The following is a 22378-nucleotide window of genomic DNA, read 5'->3' as shown; positions in this document are numbered from 1 at the left end:
TTAGCTTTATATAGATTTTGGATGAATTGATGTCTTCAGCACATTGCATAAGGATTTTTGAATGGTAAAAGAAACCCATCTTGGTTGACCACTGGAAGCTAAGTCCGCCTGACAGCATTCCATTTTTAAAGGCAGATTGTCATTTCAATGCACGGAAACAAATGAATAATGTTGTGTCACTGCTTTACTTACACTGTTGTTTGGTGGCTTATGGGGGTAAGGATTAGTAGGGGTGTTATAACTTACATCCTCAGGGCTTTCACTGTATCAGACATCATTTAGTGACCTTTCTGCTCAAAGGATATTATTTCTAAAGTCCTTGCTGTTCTTCCTCCCCGTTAAATTCCATTATGTATTGCCAATAACAATGCCTTGTCACTTTGCTGCAGGTGGAATTAAGTAATGTGTGTCCGAGTTGCTGGAAGAGGGATGATGCAGTAAAAATATTTCATTTAACCTTAAAAGCATGCATTCGCTTAATGGCTAAAAATTGGATGCTTCCTTTTAATGCTTAGTTGCTTACAGATGACTTAGAGAATGCCAGGAGTAGCCCAGTGGATAAAGCCATTTCTGTAGGGGGTGGATTAATCTCTTTGGAAATGCTGCTAGTTCCGTGCAGTTCATGAAAGCGATGTGGTTTCCTTCATTCTTCTGTGCAGTTCACTCAGCTGTAAGTAGGGTAAGGCATGTGGATCCTGGGGTGTTCAGTGTGCGTTTTCACCTCTGGGTCACTGATTTCAATGCAAACGAGGTCATTGCAAATCAACCTGGTAGAGTTTTGGAGCTTCCCTTTGAAATTATATATATTTTTTTACACTTCAAAGTCAGTCTTATTACCTTCATCAGAAACTCATCTAGCAGATCAACCTAAAAACTAGCTCTATTGGAAACAAATTTTGGCCTTCTGCCTTTAAAGTGCACTACGTGTATAAGTGTGTAAATATGCTTTCTGCTGGGATGTGCAATCTCAGTATTTGTGTAGATTTCAGGACTGGTGCCTCTGTAAGAAGTGGTGTGAGGGTATTGGTTCCCATGTGGGATCATGGCAGTTGAGCTGCAGTGTAGCAGCATTGCAACTAAACACTTCATTGTGGAAAGAACTATCTAGACCGCCTCACTGTGTCCTACTTGTGTAATGGTGAAGTGGCTGACTTTAAGGATGGCAGGCTATTTTTCAACTTCTACCTGTAAGTAGCCTGATGACTATGCTGTGTATCGCTGAAATCTAATCTAATTAATTTTGCTTTGCTTTCCAGATTGTTTGAAGGACGGTCACCAAGGAAGCCCGAGAAACTTAAGACCCTTTTCTGCTATTTTAGAAGAGTCACAGAAAGAAGTACGTACTTCATTTCTTTTAGTTCTGTTTTTTGAGCTACAAAACATACATAGAGAATTTAATCCCATTAGATTTAGGAGTGGCTGTGCAGCGTTACGATGGAAGTATCTTAACAAAAGCCAACATGCTGGGCATGCTGATATTCTTTGGTGTCACTTTGTCACATATAGATAACACATGTAATTGAGTTTCTTGCATGAAGCTTATTCTTTGTTCCTTTTATTTTTTCTGAGGTGGGTCTGTGTGTAAAATATCTGTATACATATGTAGATTCAGATTACATTTTTACCTCTCCTTATTTATATATATACACATACTGTGTATAAAGCGTGCATGTTTCTATATGCATTATACAAACTGTGTGTGTATTCATGCTGCCATGAAGTTTTCCCAGTTGAAAATAAATAATGTGATAGCAAGATGTGAGATATCTTTATCTCCTCTAGAAATGAGCGTGGTACTTTACTTAGCATGCGTAGTCAGATATTCTACTGTTACCATTCATGAGAGCGTTCACCTAAGCTCCTAAAAAATACATTTTATTTGTATTTATCTGTAACAGAGCTCATAAATTCCCTTTTTGAGGAGAAAGCGATTTGACTGCTGTTATGTTGATCGTAACTGCAGCAATATCTTACATTAGTGTTTTTTATAGGACCTGCAGATTTTGTCAATGGGTGAATGCCTGATTTATAAAGATGTTGCCACTGATAAGAATCCCCTTGTCCAAAAGCATTCAATTGCTGAAAGCTGTATATTATTTTTTCAAGAGAAAGCAACTTTTCTTTCCTTCCGTGTCTCCTTAAGCCTTACAATTTTGAAGGAAAGCATAGCATTATTTAATGCATTTGAAAGACTTTGTCCTTAAAATTTGCTTCCATTCTGTTCCACGAAGCCAACCCAATAGACTTACTGTAGCAAACAAAGGAGACTTTCTTAGGATGACATCCTCTAATAAGAGGCTGACATTTCCTTCTGTAGCACAACAGAAATTTTGAGTAAAGCAAGGAGAGATGATGACTGTGTTCTCACTGCAGTGAGAAATAGCTGTTCTTTTTCTTTGTGGCTGCGGGAGTCCTTTTGCATCTGAAGTAGGATGAATTTCACTAGGATCCTGTCAATAATAGCTTGAGTCGGAATCTGTCTTTATTTACTTAGTAGAGCTTGTTTGGAAATAGGAGCTGCTGCTCTATCCACACATAACTTGAATATTCTGTGTTGCCTATTGTTTAAAACAGACACCCTCAGAGGCTGACAATTTCTGCCATAAGTGGCAGCACGCTGTACTTTCACGTCAACCATCGACTCATTTTGGTAGTGTTTACAGTTCAAGTGAATGTCATTTAACACACAGCTTTTCCTTGTAGAAAACAGTCAAAATGCAAAGAAATGAGAGGTTTTGGCCTTCACAGTGGTTTCAGGTGAAGCATGGGCTGCCAGGGCAAGATTCAAAACTGCTTTTGAGGAAAGTTAAGCTCTCCTGTTTCTGCCAGGAATTACGTTGTAATCAGTGTTGGGACAAAAGCTCTAGCAGTTAATATTTTTTCCTTGGGGTTGGTTTCCCTGTAGAACCTACAGGATTGGTGACGTTTACAAGGCAGTGTCTCCAGGAATTTCCAGACTGGGAAAGGTAAGTCAAATGTGCTGTTAATTGTAAAGATTCGCTTAAATTATCCATAACCTTATTCCCATTAATGTTGAATTGATTCAGACCTGCAAGTGATCACTATCAATGTGTTTGTTTTAGTGAGATCTACAGAAGGAAGTGGATGAATGGATATAAATAATTGGAGCGTTGTGCATGTATCTATGTGTCTGTGAAGCCAACAAGTCCTAAGTGAATTTTTAGAAGCATCTTTTGATGCTTGAGAGTGTAAAAAGGGACAGCTCCAAAAGGGACTTTTTGGAAAGGCAAATTCATTTTCCTTAATCCTTCAGATTTTTTAATCACATTGTGTCTGGGTGTGTAAGAAGGTAGATTTTGGATAGGTTTTCTCTTAATATCTTTGTGGAGATTCTGTGGTCATTTCTTTTTTCCTGTGCTATATTTTTTTCTTCAATGATAGATCTCAGAAAAAGCTGTCTAGATTGCATGTCACCTATGAGGGCACTATTGAAAGCAATGGACAAGGTATGCTACAGGTAAGTTTATATAGCAGTAGATGTGGCTTTATGTCATGCTTATGTCATTTTTATGAGCTGCCAGCTATATAAACTCAACTTAAATGACAAGATGTTATGCATGTAAATGAAGCATCAGAATGAATTCCACAGGCAGTCTTATTGCCATCAGTATTCCCTAGCTCGTTGAGTTCTTTTACATGTACCTGTTACAGACGTAGCTGACAGAAAATTGCAAGTCCTGGACAGCTTCGGGTCCTTTGGTTCAAGCCAGGATCAAAGATTGACATGATAAAAGTTTCAGGCTGTAAATTTTATGAGCTGCCAAGGGGTTTTGTTTTGTTTTTGTTTTGCTTTTGAAATGATTGTTGTGCCCCAGACGGTGACCAGGTCAGTAGTTCAGGAGACTTCTTGCTGCTGCAGCACCGCTGTTTCAGTCTGGGAGACAGTCAGCTGAAATAGATTGGTAAGGAGGATGTCCTGTCCATACCGATAGTGAGGAACATACTTCAGTTGTCAAATCAGGTTAAAGAAAGAAATCTGTCTTCTGGAGTTCAATTACCGAATAAATAAATAAGTAAATAGAACATCTTTAGCCAGGAAAATGTGATGTAAGCTGTTTTTAATTATATGTTTCCACGGGCAAGTAGTTTGAGTAAATAGTAGTTGCTTTTTTTTGAATAAAACAATTGATTTTAAAACTTTTGTCTATAGAAAAATATAATGTGAAAAAAATATGTTATTGCAGCAAATATTGGAGTCCAGAGCTTCATAGTTTCAGGCGGAAATCTTAGCGATCAAAACGATGTACCTTTTTCAAGTGCATTTCAAGGAGAATTTCTAAGAGCTTCTAAGTACAGAGCAACTGATGTGGGGCAGTACCAAGCTAAAAGTGCTTTGTGTCGACAGCCAAGGCAGAAAGCTTATTAAAGGGCAACTTAATGATTCTTCAATGTCTCTAAAATGCAAAAGGGATGCTGTGATCTGCTGTTCCTGTTTTTCACATTTCAGCAAATATTTCATTATTAAACATATGTCCTTTCAAAAAATAAAAATTAAAAAAAAAAAGAATTCAGAGCCTTTGAGATGCATAATTTTATTTTGCTGCATAATATCTCACTTGTCCCATTTCATCTCACAAGTAGGAAAGGGGAAAAATTGAGGAAGGTGTGCTGCTAGTCAGCCTCTGTCCTGCTGCTTTTAAGTGATAGCAGCAGATTTCAAGAGAGCTGAAGCTTGTACGTAGTTTTATTTGCCTTATTAAATGAAAGGGTTTTATGCTGTTTGCTTGTCTCATAATGCACCTGGATGTGTTCTTGTTAGGTTGATTTTGCAAACCGTTTTGTTGGCGGTGGTGTCACCGGGGCAGGACTTGTACAAGAAGAAATTCGGTTTTTAATCAACCCAGAGCTGATTGTATCAAGGCTCATCACTGAAGTATTGGATCACAATGAATGCCTTATCATCACAGGTTAGTCTTCTCAGGAAATGTTCTGGTTTTTTATGTAGAAAACGTGTTTCAAATGGAAGTTTTGTATGTTTAAGCTCTATGGGAAAAGACAGTACTTGTTTCTCAATGAGCTTTCTTCATCTCACCTCCTAAGACTGTGGGGCCACTGTTCCAGTAGACATTTGGTGAAGGAAATAAGTAGTGACAGCAAACAGACAAGCATTACATACGACTTAATCTTAACCTTGTATAATAGGGTGCCGAGTCCTGAAATGCATTTTTAGACGTAGCTAAATAATGGCTTGGGGCAATATAAGTCACAATTACCAGTTACTAGTAGGAAACATTTCTGTTGTGTCAGAGCAGAATGGGTTTGTTTGCAAAAGCCATTTGGAGTGTTTGAGTTGCCTTCTGGTCACCAAAGAGGAAGAAGTGGAAGAGAAGAAAATCAGCATCCTTTAAAAAGGAGAGAAAGTTAGGAAATGTCTCTTCAGGATGTTTATCTTTTAAGTTACAAACACACGTTCACGGTCCTTATTGCAAATTGTGTTTATCACTTAAAATGTTAAAACTAACTGCACACGCAGGGTATTGTTGTGAGGTTGAGTATAGAGGTATGCTCTTTGTCCAGTGCTTCGCTGAGGAGATATTTCCTTTGGTTTTAACATCTGTCTTAAAATTTGGAGAGTTTCATTATTCCTTGGATCAAAACAGTGTCAAAACAGCTAATGTCTCTAGCAAACACTGGAGAGGCCCCGGAAATGCTGCCTGTGTCTTGGTTCTATGTGTGGTGATGTAGCAATTAAGTGTTTCATGGTTGGAGGGGAGTGAAAAAAAATTAAACTGTTTTTCTTCATAGCCATTTTTTATTGAGAGATCTTCTAGACAAATAGAGTAATAGATTGTGTGTGCTCTGTTTTTCACCCTACAGAGCCTCTATGGTTTTCAGTCTTAACCCTGGTGCTCTCTCTAAGAGAGTTTTGTTTGTTTTGTTTCTCCACTGTGCCTTAATCAGTGCCTTTTCTGTGACATCTTTATGGTTAACTTGATTTAGCGATTCACTGAAAAAGAAAAAATAAATGAGAAAATTAATGGCCAACACTGACTGCTGTCACATATTTTGGCTATGGTGATGTAACAAAATTAACATATTGAAGCGCTGTCCTCTGGGTGAGGCTCTTCCGGGAAGGGTAAAAACAGTGCAGCTATCAGTATGTGTCATAACGGATTGGGAGAAACACTAAATGGATTTTAGAGCTTCTTCCATCCCACTGTGGGGGGAAAACAAACAACAGTGATTTGGTGTCAGCAGATAATGATGGGGGTGTTCTTTGACTGCCGAGACCTTCTTTTAGTTCTCCTGAGCCACTGTAGTTTCTAGTGTATGCGATAGTACTTTTCTCTAATGGAAACAGGTCTTCCATCATCTTCCTGCATTCCTTCCATCTTAGTTGATAGCCAAGTCTGTACTGCATGTCTCAATCCTCCTGATGAATTATGTTCTTTGTAATGCATCTTGTCTCAGGCTACAGAGTTATACCCATTAAGCTGCTAAATTTGCAGAAGAGCCTGAGAAATGGGAGAGAAATTAAATTCATTGTGATTGTGTGGTATCTGGTTAGGATCGCTGCTGTAATGCGTATGGAACTGGTCGCGAACAGAGTTCTTCTACACAGACTGAAATGTCAGCAGCAGTGCCAAAGATTCCTACAATTACACTTCTGGTAGAGCTGTGAAAAAGTGTCACTGTTTTTCATTCAGTTCTGTGCTTCATTGGGTTTTTTTGTGTTTTCTTTTCGGTTGGCATATATCCAGGCAGTGTTAAGCGTGGGTGAAACTCTGTTCTGTGTTGGCTTTAAACTTACGGATTGAACAATGGCTATTTTCAGAGACTTCTAAGCACGTTATCCATGCAATAAACTAGATCAGGTAATTAGTTCAGCTGAAAATTTACTCGTAGGAAAAACATCTTTTTCATCTGGATTGGCTGGCTAATCGTGCCACTGTCTGAAGAGCCAGACAACTAATGCTGGCACAACATAAGGGCCATAAGAACTGACAGAAAGGGCAGGATCTTCCCCTCACCCAGGGCAGTAAATACACAGTCATGTTAGTGACTACAGAATTGAACCCTTGCTTTTTATGTGTGCTTCTTTTTTGGGGGGGTAACTAATGCTGCTGGTCCTTCAGTGATATAATTTCTCCCCCTCCATCCTTGGAGCTTTATAATGCCATGTAGATCACATGCAATTGAAAAGCAAAACCACAGGAGTCTGAGAAGGGTGGATTTCATGAACACGGTTTCAAAAGCACACTGGCATTTGACATTTCACTGTTCTCATACTGTATCTGCAAGTTACACTAAGAACGTATTTTTTAATTACACTGGCATGTGCTTTCTTCTGAGATTGGGTAAGCTGCTGTTTAGGTAGCAGCTTTCTTCTTGGCTTTGAGGAAAGAGATTCATCACAAACATGAGCACATCCAATTTATCTGGTATTGCTTCCAGTCTCCCTGCAGCAGCAGCTTGTATCCCAGTGGTTCACAGGCGCAAGTGCTGCTCATTGAATAACTGTTTTTTATCTGGCATATTTCCAGAGCTTTGCTTATGAAAACCCACTGATTTTCATTAGCCTTAGGTTCCTGGGACGTGAATTTAGTGTTTGTGTGATTTCTTTGTGTTTGTCTTTTATTGATTTTTCTATATATGCACTTAGTTGTTTGTTTGCTTCTCGATGCTTTTGTCATCATACACCGCTTCCATAAAAACTAATGAAAACAACGAACCTTTGAAAAAAGCGAGCTTCATCCTTTGACTCATTTAATCTGTCCTTGTCGATATCTTCATTATCCCATCTTTTCTTTCCATACGCCAGACCACAAGTGCTTCCTTTTCAGCATTGAAGCCAAAGGCTTTCAGAAAGGTCAAGCACTCCCCTTGCTTGTCTTTTCCTACTATTTGCTCAGGTCCTTTGCTCAAGCATATCAGTAAATCTCAATTTTGGCTCGGTCAGGAGAAGTCTTAACTGATGATAGATAAAGTCTACGATTCAATTAAAAATCTCACTTCTGAATATCTAAGCGGCCCACGATTGTCTTGTGTTTATGGATGAGAATGAATATATATATATATAATATATATATATATATATATGCATATTCTGCCATCACAATTCTTTTGATTTTGGTTTTGCAGCAGGAAGTGAATTTCTGGTGAGCAATTTCCTACCTTCCCAATGACTTAGATTAGCAGCTTTTCAAAATAGCCTTGGGTGGAATTTGTCCTTGGTATGGTTAATCATCTATAACATCTAAATACATAATGAGAGGGTAATAAGGCAGATGAGTTCAAGAAGCACTGCTAAGGCTGTTACAATGAATTTGTGTAAATAGCTGTATTTTAAGCATTTTTAACAGCTTGTGCTTCATATGCTTGAGACTACAGGAAGCAAGCATTCAGATTCCTTTGGCAGATGATGTTAAAAGTTGAATATTTTTATGCTTCTGTTTTTTTTCCAAGTTGTTTTTTTTCTATTGAGAGATTGATAAACCCTTGAGGTTAAATTAAAGCATTTATCTTCTTGGAATATCACCAGTCTATGCAATAGGCATCACTCTTGTCTGACTAATCATGTTTTTGGTGCTCTTGGTTACTTTAACTGCTTACAGGTCTTTGTAAACTATTTTTCTATTATATTTATAGGTGTAATTGCTGGTACAGTCTATGATTAAGGCGTTGCTTCGAAGTTGTCATCTTTTTCTTATGCTGTTGGTAGCTTGTGCCAAACTGTGCCTGTATGAGATGGAATTTTCCAAGTGAGATATTCTCATCAAGCTACTACTTCGGAAATTCATCTGAAAAGTGTTGCAAGCCCTGCATGGGAAAACCTGATGTTGCTGTGTCTTTACTTCAGGCTTTTTCTGTGCATTTTTGCATCCCCGGGTTTTGAAGTGGGAACCTGATGTTGGGTTATACAGGATGCAAGCTGGCTGTTTAACAGAGGGCAAGAGTCGTAACACTTCTAGAATGCTCTCCTTGGTCTCAGTGAAGGCTGGAAAGGTACTTTGCATAGTGGAGCAAAAATCACTAAAGTTACTAGGTCTTAACAAGCTACTTGCTTACAGCCTTTGATGTTTGTCAAGATAACCTTGTGGGCTTTTTGGCAGAGCAGCTAGGTATGTTGTAGGTGTGGTTTTGTGGCATCTTAGGCTTTTACAGAAGTATCCTCTTAGGTACTGACTACCACAGCTGGGCTTAGTGGCCTGCCAGTACATTCAGTGCTGTGAATTGCGGTGATGTCTGAGAATTCGTGTCAGGAACTGCAGTGCAGGAATCATGCTGAGCAAAAGCAAACCAAGTAAGAGGAGGATAAAGAGGTGTTATTGGGCAGCGAGCCTTGGAAGCTTAGCAGTCTCACCTATCACAGAACCACTAAGGTTGGAAAAAACCTCTAAGATCATCCAGTCCAATTGTCCACCTATCACCAATATTTCCCACTAGACCACATCCCTCAGTACAACATGTAAACGTTTCTTGAACACAAGATCCTTATGTAGGATCGCCCTCGATGGCTTGGTGAGCAGCAGTCAGAGTAAGGCTGATGCTCCTTGTTATTTTTCACATCCCTTGCCAAGTTCAGCTCCGTCTGTGCCTTGACTTTCCTGATCTTATCTCTATGCGTTCAGACAACATCCCTGTTTTCTTCCCAGCTTCCACTTCATGTACATTTCCCTCTTTTCCCTCAGTTTAAGCAGCAGTTACTTAACCTGGGAATGGCAAAGTTGAGAACTGTCTCCTAGTTGTACGTGCCCTGGATGGCGTAGGTAGGAGATCTGTGTTTGTAACACCTGCCACGGGATGTCACATTGTGTCAAAAAAAAGCCTCTACTGGTTTCAAGGTGGTCTTATATTGCTGTGTGTAGATGTGAATGTCTAGCTTCGACTGTGTTCATTCAGAGAATCCTTGATTCCTAGGAAAGATTTTACAAGAGAAAAATATTTATATATTCGTATGTAATACAGGAAATCATTTGTCTTTCAGGTACTGAGCAGTACAGTGAGTATACAGGCTATGCAGAAACTTACCGGTGGGCAAGAAGCCATGAAGATAAGACCCCAAGGTGAAGTTCCACATGAGTATTTCAAGTGAAGGAGTAAACAAATGTCTTGAACTTTAAAACTTGATGCTTTGAGTATTTGCCTTACTATAGAATTTTATGGCTTGATTCCACTTTCTTCAGAAGAGCCAACAGGCCAATAAAGTTATCTCCTGTTTATCAGTGGTCTTCCTTGCGTTACTGGTGCTTGTGACAACACCTGCCAATGTGTCAGTTCTTAAATCAACAGGTTTTAAGTGCCTGTATTGAATCCAACATTCTCTAACTGAACAGTTCAGATAACTGAACTATGCGTTGTAATACCTCCCAGGAAGTTTAACTGTGATACCGTGTGAGTGCTGTGCTGCAGGTGATGTTAGTGTGTCAAAGTAAGATTTAATATCATGAATCTGAGAAGAGATCTCTTAAGTGCTTGTATTTATTTCCCCAACAGTGCTTTTGTAGTGAGTGCATTTTGTATTGGATGTGGCTTTGCATGACCTGATCTAGTGGGGGGTGTCCCTGCCCAGGACTGGGGCAGGAGGAGTTGGAACTAGTTGATATTTAAAGGTTCCTTCCAATCCAAATCGTTCTGTGATTCTATAAATTCTGGACGAAGGTGAAGAGCCAGAGTGCTTTTTTGACCTTGCCGTGTTCCTTTGTACTGAATAAACAGCGCCATTTAATGAGATGTATTCATGTTTGTACTTCTACGTTCAGAGTCTAGACCAGAGGATATATAAGGTTATAAGGGAATCTGTCTCTCTTCTGCCAGCACTCCACTGTTGTTACAAGCTCACCTTTCTAGCATCTTCTAATGGAAAAGCTCTGCAGGGAACTGCTCATCTCAGATCATGATTATGTGGCCAATATTGAAGAACTAATTTTACTGTCGTCATCTTCTTGCTCCACATTTAGGGATGAGTGGCAGCGGCGCTACACCGAAATTGTTGCCATAGATGCGTTTCACTTCCGACGTTTCCTTGATCAGTTTGGCCCAGAGAAAATTAGAAGAGAGCTCAACAAGGCAAGTCACTTTTTAAAGCAGCCTGAAGCCTAAGGCTGCGTCATTAATGCTCACAGTACCTTTTAAAAATATTTTTGTGTTTGTGTGTGACTTCAGTTAAGAAAACTGCTTTTCTTCATTCTAATGGTGCACATCAGGGTTGTGGCATCTGTTGTTAAAGCTGAAGCTTGTCAGAGAGTGGTTTATCCTTCAGTGCATTGCTCAGACGGACAGCTTACTCAATCTATAGAAACAGAAATGAAGTTTGGATACACGTTTTGCTGACTCTCCTCTATTCTGCTTCTAAGTAATGTTTTAAAGTTCTCTCTCCATGACTGGCTCAGCTGAATCCCATTCAGCCTTTCATTCAGGGGATACCTCATGTATTAACACAGTGACAGTCCATAAATGTGGTGCCACTTGCTTTTCTTCTACCTTCTGGATGAACTTTTGAAGTATTTACACATTTCTCTTTTCATATATTTGTGTAACCTTGCGTTGAGATCTGACTGTCCATAAATTTCCCATCTGTTCACACAGTATCTGTAAGGGCTGTTGCAAATGAATGTGTATAGACGTGTGTCAGACAGCTTGTAGTGACAGGAACGTTTAAAAGATTGATTAATCAACCTGGTTCCAGTCCTTTAAACAGAGCTCTTAGACTGACATCCAGAAACAGGAAGCTGGAACTGCAATGAGCATCTTTTCTCTCTGCTCCTCTCCCTAATTTGGGATATTGCTCTAAGATATCTGAATTTCTAGGTTGTTCCCAGCCATTGGTGTCTGCCCTGGACTGTCTGTGGGGTTTTTGTTTGTTCAACTGATCGTTCTTTTGCTGCTTCTCTTGAAGATAAAACAGTCCTTTCCCATCTTTGGAGGTGGTGCTTCTGCATTGATGGATAATTGCCATCAGTGAACTGTTTGTGAATCAGGGATGCTACCTTCCAGCCTGTGCTGTTGTTTTCAAAGCCTTTGCTCGTGTCCCGTTCTTAGATTTTCTCATAACAAGAGACACTTGGTCTCGGCCTCCAGTTCAAACAGCAAATTCTCATAATGTAAGTTGATAACAAGATTAATGGGCCAGATTGAGGCCTCAGACATTAGCATAAGGCACAGTGAGAGGTCTGTGGCCTGTTATAGCAGTGCAGTGCCCTTTTTACTGTGCATTTGAGTGCAAGAATGTTTATACACTCACTGTTTAGCGTGCTTACGTTTAGGTTAAAAAGACAGGGTAGTAGCATGCTTGCAGAATAACAGATGCAGCAGGCCTCTGCTTTAGCTAGGGGTTTAGATGTAAGCTCATGCTACAATTGCTAGGAGGTCCCCTACTTTCTGTTGTGCAGGAGTGCATGAAATTGTATAGGATGCATTTAAAATAAATTCAGACGTAGGGCGCTGTGTTTCCAACTCCCAGCTAGAAAAGGAAAAGGAATGCACCGTATTCTTATCAGTTTATTTTTCCTCCTAGAAATGCTGTGCGGTTCTGAAGGACTAATTTAATTTAGTCTTAAAACCTTGGCTTCATGATTAGAGTAACATTCATCAGCTTGTTTCTTTTTGGTTGGAAATGAAATTAGCCCTGAAAGAGACAGTAAATGAATTTCATAAACCTCAGTGGTATCTTGGTACAAAATTCAGATGATTTATGCATGTGAATTTCTGATATCTGCCTACAGGTTTCAGTGTTATCGATTGGATTTGGATTGTTAACATAAATTGCAGTAGGTGTGTGCAGCTTTGATAGGCTGTGTCAGTCTGGCTGGTGGTGTTTGATGAAGACTTGGGGGTATTTAAAGGAAGTTATAAGTGTTAGTAAATGGAATTCTCATAGTAGTGAAGAGAGTTAAGTTTTTAAGAGACAGATGTTCTAACAAATCAAGTGCGTTCAGCTGTACTCGGTGGGTTTGGTTCTTTCAGCTTGTTCTGGAATTAACGTTCACCATACAGCTTTTCATGCGTGCTAAAAAAAATAAGGTGGTAAAATAGGCTGCAATCCACTTTTTTTTTTATAAAAAATAAATTAGGACAAGGTAAACACGAGTATATGCACGCAAGCTGTTAAATATGGATTTATGATGTATTAGTAGGCATCGCTCAGCCTCCGTTTGTTTCCAGAGGCTCTTTTGTCCATCTGTTATTTTGGAACATGAAGAAATGATTGACTCAGCGTGAGCCAAGTGATGCTTCTTGCAGCTTACCTTTTCTTAGGAGCCTGTCTGGTTTTTCCTCTATAACATTTACTTGTTCTAAGGAACCAGATGTTCACTCTGCTCCCATGAAAGGTGTCTGAAGTTGACCTTTGTTTAACTGAAAGCAAGATTAATGTTGTTTGAATGTGACTATTCAGACTGAGGGGGAAAAAATTCTACCTGATTTCAACATGAAGATTTGCAGATGCTTTTGCAAGAGATGTCATAGCTCTGTCTTTGCTTTTCCCTTGAGATTATTGCCTCACAAAGCCCGTCCTTCTCTATTCTTTTTCCAGTCAGAAGTTTCACTTTCCGAATACTAAAGTACAACCAGTGTGCAGTTGGGCTCACAGTCATTAATGTCGTGGAGTCTGTTTTGATGACAGGTTCATACTTGTCAATAAATGCATCCCTAAAAATTACAGTGTGTGGAGCTGTTACGTTTCCAGCAGTGTTCGTTTTGAGATCTATATGGGACAGTTTTAAATGAAAGCAAACCACTTGCTTCTAGATCACGTGAAATGCTGGATATCTAAAGCTGCACACAACTTAAGGCACAATCATTCCTGTAGTTTGCTAGGAACGGCTCTTCTGCTTCCCCATCCAAAAGCAATTGCTTTAAAACTGAGCAAAGAACTTTCACGTTTATGTATCAGCAGGTGAAAACCACTTAAAATAAATCTGTGCATTATTTCTTATCTGGAAAATGATTAAGCTTTGTCCTTTGTTTACAATGAAGCTGAAATCACAGGGGAATTAGATGGCCTCTTAAATCCTTCCAAGCACTTGCTGAATGCTTAGTGTGTCTGACAAGGCAGGGTTTTGTTCCATTTCTTTCCTGGCTAGCTGAGAAACATGTGCCCCTGAAGTAAAAGCCGCAAACTTCTCCCTTGCTGAGAGGACTTGGCTCACTCATTTACTTCTTTATTTATTTATACAAGCATGCTTTGGACACTGAGGACACTAGTAACAGATCTGACATGAGCACTCCTTATGCGGATGCTGAGTTGTTGTACACTGGTATATTGTAAGTTAACAGAAGTCTGAATTCAAAGCTTAGATCTGTACCAAACAACATTCCAATACAATATCTTTGTACTGCTGAATTCATTATTTAATTGCTGCTGTGGTTTACTTTCGACATAAAGGAAGATTAATGGTATTTTGAGCTCATTTGATTTTTTTATTGCTGGATGATGATAATGCTTGTTATCATTTAGTTGGTTGAAAATAAAGCACCAGAGTGCCCGTCAGCTTCATCTTCTGACTCTTGTCTGCCTGCAGGCCTACTGTGGCTTCTCTAGACCCAATGTTCCACCGCAAAACCTCTCTGCGATAGCCACAGGAAACTGGGGATGTGGTGCCTTTGGAGGGGACTCCAGACTGAAAGGTAAATTATAGCAAGACATTAAGATTCAAATGAATCCATCAACTGAGGTTGTGGGGTTTTTTTAATCTTATTTTTATTTGGGGAAAGTACTTGTTTTGGTTTTGTTCAGTGTGAATAAATTGCAGGCAAGATTTCAAATAGTAGTTAAACTGTCTGTAGAACCTGGCTCGTTATCTTTGATCTTTGGACGTGACTGTTGTGACCTTAAATGCTCAAAATACATGCTGTTTTTCTGTGTTGTTTTCAGAAATAGCCACGATGGTTTCTGAACTGCCGGTTTTATAAGCACTGAAAGCTTCACAACCACAGATATTATGTGTTAGTTTGCTCTCATTTTAACTCTCACTTAGGTAACTGCTCATCTTTCTGAACCAGTCTTTATCTAGTGCAGCAGATACCACGTGCATACTACATTCATGTAAGACTTTTTCCCATCAAGACATGGAAGAGCCTCACATTTAAACTGAATGTAGGATCTGATCATACTCGATTATGATTCATGCTAGGAAGGTTTAAAACATGTTCTGATTTGCATAAGATCTCAATTGTAGTATTTCTTTTTTTTAATGAGTTTCCAGTTTAAATAAACCACAAACTGAACTGTTCATCTGATCAAAGTTGTTACTTGTTCAGTGCTGGATGTTACTTTTGGAATAGAGTTTGGTCACTGGAGGGCTTGACTTCGTTGCCTGTCAGTCCAAGCTCAAAAGTGAGGTATGCTGACAAAGACTGGCAGAGCTGAGGCTGTTTGAGAAGGAAGCCCATAAGAAAAGATGTCTTAGCTGACATAGAAACAAGCCGTGAGTTGTTGAGTTTATAGATTCACTGCAAACTTTCAGTTAAGTTAAAATAAAAGCTCAAAACATGAAGTTTTTATCTGTTCTTTGGGTCAACCTTGTTTCCACTTTCATTTGTCAGAATTAACAAATAAAGGCCAGTGCTAATGTTATGATAGTGCTCGTTTTAAGCTATGATTGTACTCTCAAGTCATCTCCTGTTCTTTTGCTAGGTCTTAAAAAAGAACACCTCACTTGAACCATACTCCTCTTGAAAGCTAGCTTAATTTCTTAGTTGACTCTGCAAAATCAATACTTAATAAAGAGAATTAATTGACAGTGATGTGCTATTGGGTATGGAGCTAGTCTTTAATATGTGACATTTTTCTTCAAGCCAGTTCTAACTGGAAATAAGACGACAGCTCTTTTTTTTGGTAAACTATGAGCTACAAAAAGGGTGCACTAATTTGGCTTGTGTGGTTTCTTTGTCAGACAACGTTTGTACTTGATGTGTGATAACAAAATGAACTCTTGTCTATTTCAGATGCTTCTTATGCAATCCTCACTACTAAAGCTCTCACTCCCTTTCTAAAATGCCATAAAGGATTATTTTGAACTGGAAATTCTCTTGGTGGTTTCACTTCACTATGTGAAATCTGTTACACTGCAGAATAATCTTTTACGCTTTTTAGGGATACAAAATATTCTCTGTTTGCAACATGTTTTCAAACTCTGAGATGATGAGTATCACAATTTACTGAACCCGAAGTAACAGCATTGATCGCACAGGCTTGGCAGTGTTTTGGAAATGACAATTTCCGTAGTTTAGAATGTTTTGCATGTAACATTCTTACGTTTGAAAGGATGATGGTGTTTATCTATTGTCTGGATCTCTAACAGAGACTTCAGAACAACCAAGTAGTTTGATGTAATCAGGTATAATTGAGTTAAGTTTCATGATGCAGTATTGCATGGGCTTTTTTGATCATCAGATAAAGCGCAGTTACAATCAAGGTCACAGATGATGAGAAAGAAGCCTTCATGGGGAAGGAAAAAAATATTTGGCTTCATGAACCAAGAACCCAATAAATAAATGAGCTCTTTTTCAGCTTAGTTGGGAATATTTCCTTAGTGTGGGCCTTAGGACTCAAATAGCTAAAGAAATGTGCTTATCTGACTGGGAGAAGCTGGAAGATCTTGTCTTGCTTCTTAAGCCAGAGGATGATTTAAGAATTTACAGCTACAGGGATCTGTGCAGCTGTCTAAAAGGTGTTTTTTCAAGTGTTTTATTGCTGAAAATGCAAAAAGAGATCATCTGTATTGAGGCACCTCGTAAATACATAAATCCAACTTGTAGCAAATAGGAGAAAGCACTTGTTTTGTGACTTGCTGTTACGTATCTGAAAAAGTAAGGTTGGAGAGGAAGAGGCTATTGAGGGATTTGCTTTATGCTCAAGTCTTAGGCTCAGTGGGTGGCAAAAGAAAGTGTTCCTTCAGGTGCAGTTCCTGAAGAGTTAAGTGAGATCAGATCAGACAAGAGAGCCCCAGTCCCCTGTACCCCAGGTCTTTTCTGTATCGGTAACGTGGATGTTTCAAATGGTGCTGTCTTGTGTATTAACACTCAAAAGACTGACTCTTGCAGAAGTTTTGACTCTCATTTCATGAGATTTATTGGGAGTCAAAATAAATAGTTGAGTACTTGTAATACTTCTTGTGTAAAGCGAAACTGCATTGTTTGTTTGGAATTAATATGAAGATTCATTAGATTCTGTTCCCCTGTGCAAGCTAGTTAATTAGGCCCTTTCAAAGCTGAACTACTGAAGCTTTACCAAATTTACAGCTGGTTCAGTAGTTTAATTAAATATCATTCCCAGATTGAGATTAATTTCACATGTGCTTCATGTAATTTATAATTTTAGCTATGGGTCTGCGAGACTTTTGATTAAATAATGCAATATTTTAAGTCTCTTTTCATTCTGAGCTATGACAGGCTTTCAATATAGCTTCTGTTACAGGTGGTAATGCAGTGCATATGCTGTTTTACTTAGAATAAAATCTTTCCTTTTCTACCCAGTAAGTACAGATAATTAAAATGTGATCCATGTAGTCACGATGAGGATGAATACTGAAGCAAGTAGCAACAGATTTAATAGTTTATGGGAGTTTACTTGGACTGATGTAACATAACCTTAGAGGAATGTGTCATTGATGATATGTGCCCGTGACAGTCCGGCCTCACAGTCCTGCTTGGAGAGAAAGCTGTGCTATGTAATGGTTGGGTGTAATGAGAACGTAAATTCTCTTCTGACCTCATCTAAATAGCTTAAACCCAGGATTATAACAAGATGGTCTGGGTATTTTTTATGCTGTTGGACGTGTTTATTGGTTAACTGATAGCTGTGTGCAGCTTAGGGCTGGGGAGGGTGGATTGTGATTTTTATTTGCTGTAAAACTTAAGTGTGTTTTGTCTTGTGTTCATGCATGTGATTTTTTTTCCCATCTTCTTTCAGCCTTAATACAGATACTGGCAGCTGCTGAGGCTGGGCGTGATATTGTTTATTTTACCTTTGGAGATGTGGAGCTGATGCGAGATATTTACAGTATGCATACTTTTCTCTGTGAGAAGAACCAAACTGTTGGTGAGCATTAATCTTTTCCTACATGCAGACCCTGTATAACTGGAAATAATCCAGTCAGTATTATTGTCATCAAGTTCTGAGCCCAAGCAAACGGTCTTGGTTTATTGGCACCCTGTTTTCAGAGTGGGGAGCTCTTTGATACAGGGTCAACTGAACAATGTTAATCTGACTTGTAGGATTCTAGAATAGCTCGCTTAGGAATTCTTCTCCAGAATGTGGAAAATATGAGTGTTGTAGGTGTAAGACTTGCAGAAGTTTTTTAATACAAACATAAAGGCTTAAAGGGAAAATGTGCTGGTACCTTCTTGGTATAGATGGGGGTTTTAGTGCTTTTGGCTTGATTTTATGAGAAAAATTAGTACTCAGATCTGTTAACCAGCTGCAGTACAAGAAAAGCAGTGCATCCACTGCCCCCACTGTAATTTTAAAGGGGCTCATGGCATGTGGTTCATATGGAAATCAATGTCCAAATAGTCTGTATGGAGAGCTGAGCAGAAAGAGGAAGGAGTCTGCCCTGTGTCAGGAAGAAACTTGGAAACAGGAGGTTGTTGCTTATGCAGCTGTCTGCATCCTCTTTCACTAGAGTTGTCGCTTGGCAGTGTTTCAGGCATTTCTGCTCTTCAGTTGCAGCCATATGTTGTACACAGCACAATTCAGTATTTCTTTAAATACAGTCTTTGTTTTCATTTTCAAGGGGACATTTATAGGCTGCTACTCAGATACTACAATGAAGAATGCAGAACCTGTTCTACTTCAGGACCAGAAGTCAAGCTGTACTCTTTCATATATAACACCATCGAGTCCTATGCAGATTCTACAGATGATGATGAAGATAAAGGGTTGTGCTTTGAAGATTAAGATAAATGTGTTTAATCAGAATATTGTTCAACTCCTCCCACTCGTATATTGTTGGAGTTGCTGAGCGGAAAGTATGAATTGGATAACTTAATATATATTGATTGGTAGTTATCAAACATCAACCTTTGAGAGGTGAGATATCTTGTTCGATGGCTTCATACATGGAAACCTGTGTGTGTACAGAAAGGATTTCTCTGGTACATCTGGTTTGCTTTACACCTTGTTTAGCAGGAGATTTTCTAAACGCTTGTATTTCAATCAAGGTGTTGCTGAAAGACTTCAGAAGACTTCTCTGTATCTGGACTTCTTGCTAAGCATAGTGCTGGAGTACATGGAGCCATATAACCCCCAGAATGATTTTAGGGAGAAACACTGTAATTATTGTTCTTATTGAAAGTTGTAACTATTTGATTACCTCCTTAAGACTGCCACGGTACTTTCATTGTTCTTATCAAAATTTTCATACATTTAGCTTAAAACGTCCTGGTTTTAATACACTTTGTAATAAATGGCTAAATGGGAAGATTCCGGAGGAGCTATAATGTGTTTCAGAACTGAATTATCTTGGTTAAATTAGCAAAGATTATCATGGAAAAACAGAGAATCTAAAGAACAGAAGGGTGGGAAAATGAGATATGTGATCAGAGTTAGAAGCAGAAGGAAACATTCACTTAAAACCGTTTTGTTGGTGCTATCTGTTACAACACTGAACAGGGTCATAAGGTATTAGTATACATCAAGTTCCTCAAGGATCACTGTTGGCAACTTCATTTGAATTAAGGTCTGCTGTAATTTTGTTGATATTCTCGTATCAGTTCTCCCTTATTGTGTTATATGAGTATTAGGTCCCCGTGGGATAACACCTGGAAACCGCTTGCATATCAGTGGGAGGAAAGCCCAGGCTAGAGATAAGAACGTAAGGTCTTGTGAGGAATCTGTCCCTATGTCATCTTAGGTGTGGGGATGGTAACATTGCAGAGAGGTCAGAAGATCTGTAGGAAGCGTGCTTTTAGTGTCTCTGTGCACCCCAAGTTATTGCTTCTGTAGTATGTTAATGTTTTACACAAAACAACAGATAAACAGGTGGAAAAATCTTTCTAAGTCTACATACAGGGCCGAATCAATGAAATGTTTTCTGTTAGTAATTAAACCCAATTTAAGTTTCAGCCAAAATTGCTCAGTTTAACCTCTTCTATATCAGATCTGCCTGGTACAATGCAAGTAACAACAGCAGGAAATGTAGTGAGCTACGGCTCTAGTATCAACAAATCCTTTCCACTGGTGTCCGATAAAACATCTCCAAGCCTGAAACATGACCTACTGATTAAATAGTGGAAGCTGTTGGTCATCTGGCAAGCAGTAAAGCACTCACTGCTCGAGTCTTTGTGGTGGAAGAGCAGTAGCAAATTGTTTGGGTCGTTTACAGTTGAGTTCAGGGTGCTACACCATGGCATCGGTGCTGCAGTGGACCCCTGCGAAGTGTTGCTTCAAATGCAACACATAGAGCAGCTTGGCTGATTTAGTCCTGTTACTCCTGCCAGCTTTGGTTTTCTTCACGCACATCCATGACAAGGAAAAGGCTTACGATGGAATTTCAGGCCCGTCGTGGTGTTTGCAACTTGTATCCTGTAACTTTGCAGAAACCTTTTCTCCTGCTCCTTGTGTTTTCACGTTGGCTGAGATTCTGGCGATGACGGAACTTCTAGATGCAGTGCTGGCGACAAATGTGCCTGACTGATTAAGGATCGTGACTCAAAATTGGTGCTACCTGCCACATCTTCACCGTACTACTCAGGATTGCCTATAGAAAAGGTGAACAGAATTTGTTCCTAACCAACTGGAAGAAAATACAGCAAAAAAATGTTAGGTGGCCAGATGCGACTTCCCCTTTATCGCAAATGAAGCGTCTTCATTAGTGCAGTGTTTATTTTTGTGGTGAGGGGACATGATGGTTTTGTTTACGAAAAAAGTACCAACTAAGATGGCATAAAATGTTAGTTAGGCTCTAGAAACAGGAAGAAATCTATATTTAGTTTTGGGAGGATTCTCTGAAGTTCATATAATAGAGTGTTCAGTTACATTTTAGGAGTGTCAGCTGTTTCTAGGATGTTCCCTTGTTCTGTCAGCTTTATTTCCACTGATCCTGGAGACCTTTCAAACGGGAAAGAACAGCTTCTGGGATTGCTTTTTAGGATGCGTTTCCCATATGCTTTTTCCTATGAAATGTGACTGTATGGACGGGAGAAAAAGAGAATTTGTTGTTTCATGTCATCCGATGAAGAATGATCTATCCCCCATTCTGCCTTGTGTCCCTGAAGGGCAGCACTGTCAGAACGCTTGCAATATGACTTTGATTGCAGGCAGGCTGGAGATAACAGTTTTTCACGGCTTGGTTTTGTTTTTTGGACGATAAAAAGCAGAGGGTTGAAGAGTTACCGATGGTGTTAGATTGCCGTGGCTTTGGAATGCAGTGAGTGCTGCAGTGCCCAGAGTGCTGCGTGGGGAAGGAGGAGTTTAGAATGAGCCCAACATGTTCTGTGCACCTCACTTCACCGCTCTCCATTTATAACCTACCTGACGTGTTTTCTTTAGCTGCAGATATGTTTTGGTGCTCTGTTGGAGATAGCATGGAACAGAAGGCCCGATGCTCTTTGCAGCCTAGCAAGCTCCATCTCCACACTTCTCGATACCTAGAAACCTGTTTATGGAGTATTGTTCTTTTCTTTTTTTGTAATGACTTTAAGGATATTCGTTATATGTTTTCAGGTAAAAATAAACTTCCTACCAAAACTATTGTTTTATATTTGTTTTAGCAGCTAAACTGAGTGCTTAGTGTGAAACAACAGGCAGTCGTTTAGATTGCAGTGTTGCCTCCTAGTAGAGTTTGGTGTCGGAGTGCTGCTGTTTGTTCTACAGCTCTGGCACCTAAACTCCTCGGCTATGAGGTGTTCTTATGAGTACCCATTTCTGTATATATTAATTTATAAACTGATGAGCCGTTCCTGACGTTCTTCTAAACTACAGCTTATGCATCATTATATGATATTGATTTTTCTGGATCTGTATGCTAATGTTTACATGATTTTTGTAGGAATACAATTAAAAAAAACCTGATTGAAGCGATGCGGTCTGCTTTGTCTTACAGTGAGTTGATTCATTGTGCTTAGTGACTTAAGAAGGAAGGAACTATTGCAAATGGCAATGGCAAGATGCTGCAGCCATCTTGAGATCTTTAACTAAAAACTGAGCATTTACTATCTTGTTTTGTGCTAACAGTGTTTCATGCTTGATCATTGTGTAAGTGAGTGTGACCTGGGAGCCGTATAGGAGGTATGTGTCACTGATAGCTCCATTACAACAACAGCATCAATTTCTGCTTAGCTGAGCTGTCAAGCTGGGGTTACATTACCTGGTTCTGGCAGGTAGCACTGAGCATGCTGTTAAAGGAAGCTCTAGTATGTTCCAGGTCTTCCCGATAGTACTGTGGTGCAGTGCTGTGAGGCTTATGGATGCCCT

The 22378-nt window shown here is 39.3% G+C and overlaps 1 protein-coding gene across 2 annotated transcripts in view; it reads left to right on the top strand.

Moving 5' to 3' along the window:
• The window catches only part of PARG (poly(ADP-ribose) glycohydrolase), a 54224-nt gene extending 32240 nt beyond the window's left edge, over positions 1–21984 (top strand). For both annotated transcript variants that reach the window (XM_072340291.1, XM_072340290.1), the window contains exons 10-18: positions 1257–1336; positions 2906–2966; positions 3403–3478; positions 4781–4928; positions 9950–10028; positions 10923–11031; positions 14484–14589; positions 17876–18004; positions 18699–21984. In XM_072340291.1, coding sequence (XP_072196392.1) covers positions 1257–1336; positions 2906–2966; positions 3403–3478; positions 4781–4928; positions 9950–10028; positions 10923–11031; positions 14484–14589; positions 17876–18004; positions 18699–18862 — 952 coding nt within the window. In that variant the 3' untranslated portion in view covers positions 18863–21984. The remainder of the gene's footprint in view (positions 1–1256; positions 1337–2905; positions 2967–3402; positions 3479–4780; positions 4929–9949; positions 10029–10922; positions 11032–14483; positions 14590–17875; positions 18005–18698) is intronic.
• The last annotated feature ends 394 nt before the right edge of the window (positions 21985–22378 follow it).

Source organism: Excalfactoria chinensis, chromosome 6 (assembly GCF_039878825.1).
Source record: "Excalfactoria chinensis isolate bCotChi1 chromosome 6, bCotChi1.hap2, whole genome shotgun sequence".
NCBI classification, from domain to species: Eukaryota; Metazoa; Chordata; class Aves; order Galliformes; family Phasianidae; genus Excalfactoria; species Excalfactoria chinensis.
The sequence above is the reverse complement of the archived record's forward strand: the minus strand, read 5'-3'. Positions and strand labels throughout refer to the sequence as shown.